The sequence below is a fragment of the Aplidium turbinatum genome, chromosome 2 (genome assembly GCF_918807975.1).
Source record: "Aplidium turbinatum chromosome 2, kaAplTurb1.1, whole genome shotgun sequence".
Lineage (NCBI taxonomy): Eukaryota > Metazoa > Chordata > Ascidiacea > Aplousobranchia > Polyclinidae > Aplidium > Aplidium turbinatum.
Window position 1 is genome coordinate 24,304,556 of NC_137473.1, and position 12,254 is coordinate 24,316,809.

General features: G+C 37.9%; 1 protein-coding gene across 2 annotated transcripts in view; it reads left to right on the forward strand.

Moving 5' to 3' along the window:
* Positions 1 to 12,254, forward strand: part of LOC145765148 (uncharacterized) — a 69,033-nt gene that overhangs the window by 14,715 nt on the left and 42,064 nt on the right. For both annotated transcript variants that reach the window (XM_082576917.1, XM_082576918.1), the window contains exons 5-7: positions 3,162 to 3,249; positions 3,620 to 3,674; positions 11,985 to 12,049. In XM_082576917.1, the coding sequence (XP_082433043.1) occupies positions 3,162 to 3,249; positions 3,620 to 3,674; positions 11,985 to 12,049 (208 nt within the window). The remainder of the gene's footprint in view (positions 1 to 3,161; positions 3,250 to 3,619; positions 3,675 to 11,984; positions 12,050 to 12,254) is intronic.

Genomic DNA, 12,254 nt, shown 5'->3' on the forward strand with positions numbered 1-12,254 from the left:
GACTGCTGGTGTAGTGTGCAGACATTTCCCCGGCTGTTTGCGGTTTCCTTTGCAGCTGGTAATGGTAATTTGTAGCTATACAGTACTAAGTATAGCTAAATAATATACAAAAATGGTAGCAAAATAAGACCAGAAAGAGATCATATTACGAGGCTATTTTAAAACTTGGTTTCACTGAATTTAATGGCAAACTAAAGTGTGTGATCTGTCTTAAAATTCTAGCAAAAGATTTGATGAAATTAAACGTCATTTAAAAAAAAATCATCCAGGCTGCGTGGATAAACCATCTGAGTTTTTTCGTAAATTGCAATCTCTTGCATCACAAGCAAGTGTGATGAAAGCATTTACTGCGGCAAATAAAGCTGCTGTTTATTTTTCGTATGTCGCCTCTTATCAGATTGCAAAGCAAAAGAAAGCCCACACAATTGGAAAAAAAATGCTGCTGCCAGTAATGAAGGAAGTTGTGAAAATCATGACTGGAGAAAAAGAGAGCAAAAAAACAATTACTTTGGAATACTTTTGTGTAGCCACATTTCTCTGTAATTGTGTGTACTTACTCTTATTATTTAGTTTCAGCATTACTTGAAATATTTTTCTCTGTATCGGAAAACAAAATGGGGTCGCATGTAAATGCTGATTTTATTTTCATTTAAATTGGGGTCGCTTCTTAAAAAGGTTGGGGACCACTGCTCTAGGCAACATATATCCACCCTTCTTTTTCTTAGTTCTTCACATATTTCAGTTCCTTTACCACACAAACTTCCCACATTCCAGCATCCGATTCTAACACCATAATCTTTTTTCAATGTTTTTTTGTTTTCTTGGAACCCAGAGATTCTTCGCACCCCTTGCCCATCTAAGGGCTGCTGGGGACTAGGGGCCATTTTTAGCTTTTGCTGCATTTAAATAATATTTCAAGTATTTCAGTGTTGTGTTTTATTTTTCTTAACTCGTAGGCAAACCTTGCAAAGGGTAAGTTAATTGAGTTCCACTGCCAGGATCATAGCTTAACAGGTCAAAAATGATTGATTTTGGTAAAAATAAACAAAAAGTTTAAGGCTTTTGAGACAGAGTATCTCATCATCTGAGAGCAAAATGGTTGTCATTTTCGGGTTTCTCATGGTCAAAATCATGGGAATAAATGCAAGAGGTTAACAGTTTTAAAACTATTTAGTTTTGAGCAGGTCAAATCTGGAGTACATATGTGTACCACTGGTCCTCAAAGGATAACGTGTGATGGCTGTCAGTGAAAACAAAACAGATTTGATACGGAAAAACGTATATCATTTTCGGATTCCCTATCCTCGAAATTCCCCCAAACCCCTCTTACCTTTGTTGCACCAAAAGTTGTGTTGACCAGTGTAACCATCTGTATCACTTTGCGATGCTCGTTGTCATCTGTCATCGTGTGAGCCTCTGGGGCCGAGAATTGACCCTTTTACTACCCTAGATTTACGATGTTTCTTGACTATGCTGGAATGCTACTAAAGAGCCTTCCACTCCATTAGGTAGCTTGAAGATGTGAAGACGGTACAATCGTTGATGATGTAGTCTGCGGTCTGTTCCTCAGCACCACATACACAAGAGGAGGAAGAAGCCATTCCCCATTGGTGCATGGCAGGGTTGGAAGTCGTTAGTCAAAAAGCAATGACTATTTCACTATTCGATAGTGCCCAAAAAAGCAATGATTTTCCACTATCGATACTTTAAAAAAGCAATGAATAGCAATTACTAAAAATTGGCTCGCCAAAAAACAAGCAACCCGCAAACTCAAAAAAATATGTAAACTCTAAAAAACAAGCCCAAACTTGCGGGAAAACAACAAGGTTGGCAGCACTGTTAACAACTCTCACTGGCTTTTTCTGAACTGTGCAGTCACAAAATTTTCCCTAATCCTTTAAAATTTGAAACCGGAAGGGGACTAGGTTGGATAGTAATCTGAAAACTAAATCTCGTAAATTCATTTTGGCGACGAAGTAAGTGAACAACAAAAAATGATTCAGCAGTTCTCCTAAATATTAATTAGTGAAAAACGAATAATGATTTTGTTGCTTGCATAAAAAAGCAGTGAATAACGCGTATTCATTATTTATTTTTAAAAGGAATGGGTATAAGCAATAAGCATTCAATATTTAGAAAGCAACGAATAACGCTATCGAATAGTGACAACTAGTCGTTACTTCCAACCCTGGTGCATGGTTAAGTGGAAATGCCCGACGCTCGTAGGGAGGCGGTTGAGGCATGAGGGAGGCCGATGGGACGGGTGTTGGCGTCCAGGATGAACGAATGGAGTCTGGTACTGATGCGATGCTGACGCACAGTAATGACATGCGCCTATTTTTTTCTTTGTTTTTCCCAAAATTGCAAGGCGGAACTTATAGTGTCAAATTTAATGGTAAAAACTGTGCAGTTTTTTTATTTAAATTCAAGAGTTTGGTATATAATTTTTAGCTTTTTTGGACAACTTTTTGCAAATCTTGAAATTGACTTCATTAAGCTTACATGCGATTAGCTGCTCATAATTGCATCGTTCATCAACATGTGCAAGGAGAGAGACATATTACTGAGTTTTTTATTGTTTGGTTTGACCTATAGCCTTCTACATAAAGGTGGCCATGGTGTGACGTGAATTTTCCCAGGGTGATGACTGAAGCAGTCCAGTCAGAAAATCACTTTGTTATATTGATTCAACGTCTCAAGAAGTTGAACCAATATAAAACTAATCCGGATAGCCTATATTAGAAATTACAAGTTTTGCTTGTTTTTGACACATGAAGTTGCTTTTATAAGCTGAATTACAAAAATGACTACTTTAGAATTGTTTAGTTGTCTAGAAACTCTGGTAACTTACTGGCCAATCCAACATTATCATAGGTTTTGGTTGTTTCTGCAACAGTGAGATGATTTCATTTCGCTATTTAAAACATTGACAAAAAATAAAAAATGTAATTTATTTACCATTTGAAAACTCTTAATGTAGGTTACAAATAGTAGTTTTTTTTTATATAATCATCAAAAGAAGTCATTGGAGAAAGTCATTTTTTGTTTTTATACCAACCTTATTGTAAATTAAAAACTCCAGCATGTTCATTGCCACGATTTCCTGACAAGATTCATCGGATAATGGTTTGACCGAATTTCAAAGAACTCTTCTTTTGCAGAAAGTTACTGTCATTAAGGAAGATGGCGGAGAGGAGACCGCTGTTGTTATCGATTCATCCATGCTTGAAGATTCAACTCCAACAGCAAGTGAGTGTGTTTTTTTCAAAAGAATTTTCACCAGCCTCAGACCATGTCATTCAACACTGCCTAACCCACCGACCTCAACCTTTGCGCATAGACTGAGGGTCCTGGACGATGAGACTGCTAAGCGGCTGATAACTTTCTGCCCTCCAATCTAGCTTGGAAAGATCTGCTCATACTCCGACGATGACCAGATTTGAAGAAAATACCTTTTACATAGGCAGGTGAAGTATTTCATTGTTAAGTTGGAAGATTTCCTTCCAAATTCCAAGATCGGCCACCACTTGCATACGTTTATAGAAGCTTAGTGTACGGTACTGAAGTGCTTTTGAAAATTTATGTCTTCAATATATAAAAACTATTTTACATCTTTCAGCTGATTATGGAAGATCTGTGAGTGCTAAAGAGCCGGAGGATATTGTTGCTGCGAGGTAAGAAGACTGCGTTGGCAAATATTTGATTTTTTGCTTCATATAACGATGAACTGAAATTGAAATGTTCAGAAAAACTTATGTACGGTACTTTCTTCTTCGTTTGAACCTTCTTCGCCACTCCAGGGGTCGAGGGGCTCTGCCTTTTAACACCCTTGGGCAATGGCGGCAACGCGGTAACCGAAGGCGAACGACTTCGTGGGGGTCCCTCCAGAAAAATTGAAAAATTGCATTAAATTTGGAGCGTTCTGAGCATGTTCTTACCCCAAATTTTGATAAAAATGCATTCAAACTTTGTTAAAAAGTTGATGTATTCTTAAGCTATAATTTGAAAAAACTAACAGTAGGCTATTGCTTTGGAGACAAACTTTACTAGTATTGAGCTTAGTCTTGACTAGCTTAACCGTTGCATACAAGGTTCATACAAGTGATTTTGAAATGCCCTAGGCTGGACTAGCACTTCCTATAACCTGTTGAGTGTTGAATACCCTAACTCTACAGCTAACACTTCTACATTTATGGCTCATCACTACTCTACGAAATAAAAACTACCTTTAAAAAGTCTGTAAAGTTATTCGATAATCGGTTGGTTGGGGCTGTTTTCTATGCAGCCCCAACAGATTCAAAAATTGCTGTAAAATACCAAAAGAGGTGGAGCTTCAAGGATAATTTTTAGCCAATCAGAGCGCTTGAAATCCAGAATCACGGGCTGCAGAGCAGTTTGCCCAGTATCGGTGTTGCCAAACGAAACTTTTAATATTTTAATTTTCGATCCGCAATTCTTAAGTGAAAAAGTAACCTGGTCGGACAAACATAGAGGAAAACATATTTTCTCTCTTCTCATTCTTTCAGGTGGGGCTGTAGCCCCGTGGCGTGAGCCGCCACTGACATTTCCTATCCAGTTGTGCCGTTTTAGTGGTTCAAGGAATAGTTCTTTTTTCATGCTTTTTAAAAGTCGGTTGCAAGATTTTTCTTCATGTCCCATTCGTTCCTTTTTGCGTTCCATTTTGTTTTACTTTTTTGTTTGTGTTTTTTTGTTGCTACAGCATTTTTCTACCTCTTTGTTCTGACTATTCAGAGACTACTATTTCTTTTAATGTGATCTTACGTTTTTGGTGCGTTGTTACTGCCTTTTTTTCTGTGTTATTTTGTGTATTGGATGTTTAGTGTGTACTGCCGCCTTCTTCTCTCGTGTTGTCGCTATATGTCAGGGCATCCGTTGGTTAGCCACTGCCTGGTGTCGTCATCGAACTGCCGCCTTAATTCACTAGTATTCATTTGGCCCTCGGAGCAATTTAAGTTTTGTGACCCTTGGTTTAGACTTTAGATTGAACAATATTTTTGATTATTTGACGATGTAGATCTTAACCATCTGTTTTAGCCTGATGGCGTGAGTATGCTATGGTAGTAGTGGTTTGCACTAGCTTTCGAAACACAGTTTCCTAGTCATGAGCTATGATGAACATCTGTGCTATGTTAAACTATGACCACAGCGAACCTGCAACATCAGGTTAAAACAGGTCATTAGTATAGATCTACTTTGTGGAGTAAGCATGACTGCCAATCTTGGTAAACCGCAATGCGTCAAAAGCCTCTACATTCTACAAGTATGTGAAACAACCAGGAATAACCATTCAAGGCTTTGTAAGTTTGAGGTTGAAGATTTGAAACCAACTTAAATACCGGTACCTCTTCTATGCCAGACAGTTGCATACATGCTAAATACCGGGAAACCACCTACAAGACACGATATCTTGATGCTATAAAAACAATCTTGAAAGTAGTGGATGAATACAAGGAACATTACATGAATCTTACATAATTATGGCCTTGGTGTTGCAAAGGCTGCTGCTAATATCAAGAATATTCTGGCTCCCAGATTTGATGTTATTCTTCCACTATGGACCCTTTCACATTATGTTCAGATAGTTGCTTGGGCTACCTGATAGAGGATTCTGGAGGCCCATGCATCCATTCTCAATGGGAAGTACCAGCTCTGGGTCAATAAGCAGCTTCTTATCAGGAAAGCATTACAATAGGTTAAAATGAACCTGTGAAATGAACTTTCAGGAGGTATTTCCTTGTTACCATCAGGGCCTTAATCTGGAGTAGATTTTTACCTGTAGCCTTTTCGCACAAAAATAATCTAAGCCTACAAAACTATTCATGCAATACATGTATACGAAACAGCAAAAAGCCTGTGAAAGTTTTGAAATAGATTTTAAGTTGTTATGGTTATATTTAGTTTATTTGTTAATTTGGCCAGCTCAATACAAAATTCGAAAATAGAGTTTGTGAATGAAGTTTTCAGTCTTCTTTTGAATTTACTTATGATCCAAATGCATGCATACTGCAATTAATACTAGTCAAAGAAGTAGAAAGTATAATAAAGGCTAATTATATAACCGAATAATAACCGAATTAAATTGATCAATTCAAGTGTATTGTGAAGCTTTTGCCACACAAGTTTGGCTTTGTCAGTTGCTACATAGTAGGATGTTTGATTTTTTTCATGATTTTTGGAGTCAAAAATGCTTGGGGTCTATTCAGGTCGGATTTCGGTCACATACAGCCGATACGAAATAATATTTCGATTGGACGATTTTTAGAGGGTGTGCACTGTGCAGCCCCCCCCCAAAGTTTGAAAAGCGCAATGATAACAAATTATAGAGAGCAACAAACCTTATGTGCTATGGCTTACGGTACAAGTGTGCATCAAGTTTTACACAACCAGGGACATCAAATTTTACACGGCAGGGTGGGCGGTGCCCACCCTGCCGTGAAACGAGGATGGGAAAAATATGTTACGCCCACCCAGCTTTCATGACACTTATGAAGTATTCGTTACAAATATTTTCGTTTTTGTAAAAGGCTGAATTATCCAACCAACTGCAGCGCAACTTCTTGTTTTACGCTTTGTCTCTCGCTAGCATTGCTGCCACAGCAAAATCGGAAAAAGCACAAGATTTAAGAAAAAAAAGCACAAGATTTGGATACAAAAGCACAATATTGCAAAATTGAACTTTTGCGACCCATTTTGTGCCAATTTGAAAATTAACATTACTCTGAAATCAACAGTTTAGAGAAGATACATGCTTACTATTCACTGTTCTCTTTCAGTTTGTGGCTTTCAATTTAATATCAAAAATTTCACAAAAGACTAGCTACATATCGATCAGTTTTGTCAGGGTTGATCGGCTTAAACCGGGGCGGTTTAAACCGCCCGGTTAAAACCTGGTTTAAACCGGGCAGTTTTGACCACCTATTGCTGGTCAAAACCCCTTTAGTGTATGAATCAAGTTGCTTTTCAATTGAAGTAAAAGTATTACCCTCCATGTTATTAGTAATGATGTTCAACTATATTTTGTTTTGATCAACATAACCTAAATGCTGGATTTGGAACAAAAAATATTCAACTTCTCTGTTTGTTTTTGATATTTCAATCAGTTGGTTATTTTAATTATTGAGAAAATTCAAATTCTAAAAATAAGTTTCTGATGAACCAAAAAATGCTTGGTAGAACGATGAACAATTTGCACAGCCAACTGAAGTACCAGAATTTATTCCAACAATTTTTTTTATGAAAAACATTTGCCATCAAATTTTATCCAGTTAAAATAAAACAATGCGAATGCATATTATAAGATTTTTTGACCACTAAGTTTTGACCACTTAGAGATCAACCCTGAGTTTTGTCTTCTTGTATCAAACTTTTAAAATCAAGATCATTCACCCATTGACGTTTAAAAGGATGTTTATACCACTTTTTCGTTTTGGGACTTGGTGAATGATTGTCATTATTTGATGCTGATGTAAGCCTACCGGTACTCTTTTCGCTGCTCTTGTTATCTAGTATCGAGCAACACAACCTCTGAGTCTGAGCACATACTGTACTCTCTTCAAATCAAGTTTTTAGCTAATCTTGTCAGGCTTGATAACTCAATGAGGAAAATTGATCAACATGCCTAAGTACGGTACCAGAAACCTAGTTACCAAAAGCTTTTAGTTCCGGTCATTAATTCTCCACCGAACTCAAACCATGGTATAGCAACGATTAATTTGACTTTAATCAAAAAACACAAGATTTAGCCAAAAATTAATCAGAAAGCACAAGATCAAAAGTAAAAACACAATATCTTGTGCTAAAACACAAGCTGTGGCACCACTGCTCGCTAGGTATCCGACAGAACAAAGCAAATTCGCAACAACGCTGCGTTGAAAAAAGGCGGTACTCACTGCAGTGTTGTTGCCACGGCAACTGCCACACGCTAGCAATTCCTGGCGAGAGAAAGCCACGTTTGATATTTTCTCCGAATGGTCTCACTTTCGTTACGTCACAATCAAACTTCAGTTTCTGGTCAGCGTAAGGAAATATGAATACTAAAATAGCTGATACAAACTAAAGACGTACTGAAACAATCGCTTTTTACAAATCTTTCCTCACAAACTTGTTGCTGGATATAAATTAGAGCACCGCGCGATGTTTGTCATTTCATTATTGAAAAGTCAAACATGAAGCAAAGTGAAACACCTATTCGCGCATTCTTAAAACCAGCTTCCAGCTTCCAAAAGGCGTCGAGATAATAATGCTGAAAAAGTCATGTCCAGCACGAATGAACGTAGCGATGACATTAATGAAGAAAGAAGAAGTTTTTCTGGAAGAAGAATTTCTTTTGTTTTGCATCATCAGTACATGTGAAACAAAAACAAAACAATACAAGATTATAATGGGAGCTAGGTTGTTTGCTGATGATGATGGGAGTGGCAGAAGGACCGAACTGGTCATCAAGTCTGCCTCACCCGTGATGTGTCACAGCTTATTTGACAGAAAGCAGTGTTTCAAGGATGGACTGTGGTGAAGTCAATGTCTCAGGCAATGCACCGGTAGTTGTAGAAGACAGCATGAGCCATGGATCTCTACCTGCTCCATTTGACGTTAGCATGCTGCCTGATCAGCTTCCGGGTCGGGAAAGTCGTGTGTTGCAAATAAAGCTTTTTTCCGAATTCCAGTGGATGCGTCTTAACCCTGATGGTATTTGTTTTACTGTAGTCACCTGTCCGAACATTTTGCGACAAATCCAAAGGCGCCACTTTAAAGATAACAGGTCACGAGTCATGCGCTTTTTAGGTTGCAAAGGAAAACATAAAAGAAGTTTGTTTAGTGTAGCAGCGCTCGTAAGATCGCAAGGGGTAAGAATCAAACCTATTAAAGCTTAATTGCTGCAGCGACGCTAAACGCAATCTTTGTGAGAAAGACTAACCATTGCGAATTTGCGAACATATATAGCTTACACATTCAATGAAATCTGTTTGAAAACTCTCGCCCACCCAGAATATTCTTCTCTTCTAAGAAAAAATCGACGCCTATGGGAAGCATTAGTCTACGCGTAACTGGCAACACGTAAATAATTAATGGAAGTACGCTATGTATAAGAACAAATATATAAAGCAAAATCAATAGAACACAGTCTAAATCTGCCTTTCCGTATTGTGCTCTGAATCAAAAACACAGCTGCTGTCATAAAAAATGCACACCTGAGAACATAAAATCAAAACATTTATAAAACTGGAAAGTAACAGTCTAAGTTAACAGATTCTGGTATGGTACATACTGAAAGACATCCGGCAACACTACAAGTTTAATGTAAAGAATGAGTAAGTTAATATGAATTGTGAGAATGCAAATTATGCAATTGTCGCCAATTGATCTGTCATAGCATTAACAATATCAGCTATAAGTAATAAGTATGTACAATACATGACACCACTTGCAAATTTTTCAATAATCAGCAATTAAAAGTCCAATGCAATCTAAGTTACTAAGCATAAATTTATAAACCAACTTTCCAAAGCTACAATTACAATGGATATTGGATTGGTGCTTTGATTCAAAACATTTCATCATCTTTCTGGAACAAACACGTTTCCTGATTAAACCATCTCGTTTTTCATGCCCTGCAACTGCAATTGAAGCCTCAGTGACTAGCTTCACATGTCGTTCAACACCCTGGTTATGACATGGATGATACAGTGCCAGAGGATGAGATCTCAAACTTTCAAGCTCTGCATATGTTGTACTCTACTCTCATACTCATATTTTTTACTCTTACTCTCATATGTTGTACTGCTGGAGGCTGCTCAATATCAGGATTATTAAAGTTGACCAGCTGATGATAAACTTTCGCTTTGAGATTTAATTTTGGGCTTATGAATCTTCAAATACTTTTAGTTGAAACAGCACCTTCGTTGACAGTTTCCTGCATTATTTGCTACATGAATCCCCCTTAAAAGCCATCATTTTCAGTCATTAATGCTCAGTGAAGTGGTTGCTCTTAAGGATAAAAATTTTGGTGATTGCTACTTTGCGAACAGATTCGTCCGAATCAAAGAGCATGACCAGAACAATATTTTCATGGTGTGCAAAAAAGGGGTTATGTTTCAGCACATTGGTTGCAATTTCTTTGACATTTTCGTATTTAAACCATCTTTTTTTTGTCTGTCTTCTAATGGTTAGCTAGGATCATTGACTCATTGTTGCCAATGAAATTTTTATATAGGATTATTTTTGTTACATTACTGTAATTCAGGGCTTTTTTTCATTTCGTGGGATGATGTTTTGTAGTCACAAATTCTTAGTATTGCACCCAGTAGCGTAGCCAGGAATTTAGAATGGGGGGGTTTTGACGATCCATCGGCGGGGGGTCTGGGGGGCCTCCCCCAGAAAATTTTGAAAAATTACTTTGAATTTGGTGCATTCTGAGAGCATTTTCAACAAAAATGTGGGTATGAATATTCCTGTAAAATGGTGCTGTCCGGTGGCATAGCAAAAGGATAATATCATATTTTCTTCGGCATTTTTCGGAAATAAAGCTAAGTCTCTATGTTTTCTTGTTGCTAATTCCTGGCTGAGATGTTTGGTATTGGCAAAACTCGCTCTTTTAATGCAGTTTTGTTTAAACTTAGGCAATTTTTTTTAGACTGAAAGCATCATTCTCAATATCGTGACGTCACACGCGTGCCAAAGGGGGGGTTGTAACCCCCAAAACCCCCCCTTGGCTACGCCACTGATTGCACCAATCTATTGTTGTGGCTTTGTGATATCAATGTCTGTACAAATTGTGTTGATTGTAGTTCAGTAACCGTAAGTGAATGTTGTGCATGCAAAGGGGTTTGCCCATTTTTGTCTGCGAATTAAACAGTGTAGGCTATTAACTTTCACACTGACTTCGAAATAAGTAAATGTTATATACCTATTTTTAATCAAATCTCCATGAAAAATTGGTTGGTTTGAATCTTTATCCTTGGGCAGAACTGACAAAACCTCTGTTAGGCTATTTCTGGCAGGTTTGCATATATGTGAAGGCTTTGAACCATTTACGTAGGGCTAGTAGTTACCGACGAGCTTAGCAGAGTTAAGTTTCCTCTTGTTGTTGTGTGTGAATTATTCCATCTACTAAGTACCGCTGAACAAAGGTGGGCATTTGCTACTCGAAAAGCAGCGCACTCCTGCTACTTTGAAAATCTCTAAAAAAAAAAAATTTTTCTACATTAAATTGGAAAGTAGCGGAAGTGTGACTGAAACAAATGTTTCGCCTCTTAGTGCTTCTCTAACAAAATTTTGGCGCTGCTATTGCTACCAAAGAGGTAGCGCACAAGTAGCAGTGCTACAAAAGTACCGCAGTGCGCTACTGCTCACTTCCGCTGAATTGAGAGCAGTCTTGAAATGCTTTGCTCAAGCACACACCCCAAGAGCCGAAGCAGTGCCACTTGATCTTGAGGTTTCTTTGTGTACAAAGTTGTGTGCTTTACCACTGAGCTAATGGGGCAGACAAGGTTTTGAAGTGATGTGTTGATTTCTGACGGAATGGCCCGTTTCGGTGAGTCCGATTTGGTGAGTCCGATCCCTATTCGGTGATTTTTTTCATTTTTTTTTTTTAATTATTGGGTACCGTAGCCTAATTATCATTGCCGTTTTAGGGTTAGAGGTTAGGAACTCACCGAATAGTAGCAGACCCATTTCTGAAGGTGTTATTTTCATTGCCTTTTACAAGGGCACAGCAATCGAACTTGCCTAGTTTTCTCTCCACTGCATTTAAGGTAAAAGTTAAGCAGAGAAGCTATGAATGACATTTCTATTTAAAGTCTTTGGTATGAAACAGTAAACGTTTGCTCCAACAATCTGCTGCTAGATGAAATATTGTTGGTCTGCCACGAGGTGCCACAAAATATTTTTCTTTTTTTAGGGTGCCGTAAGTCTAAAAAGATTGGTAACCACTGCCATAACCTTTGTTTTTAATTGCTTTTCATCAGTTACAACATTGCAACGGCTAACGACGGTGCGATGTCAGAGATGGAGCCTGTGGTTGAAGGAACTGGTATGCTTGTGTGCTTTTTCATATTTAACAAAAAAGATGTATCTATCTGTTTGACAGGCTATTAGAACTAGACACCATTTAATGGAAAAGTTTTGTGCCTTATAGTGTATATTCGTATATGTTAAATCACATGCTGATCAGTGGCAGCTCATCCATAAGAACCGCATGGGCTGCAGCCTCAATTGTTTTTGTAAAAGAAAGCGTA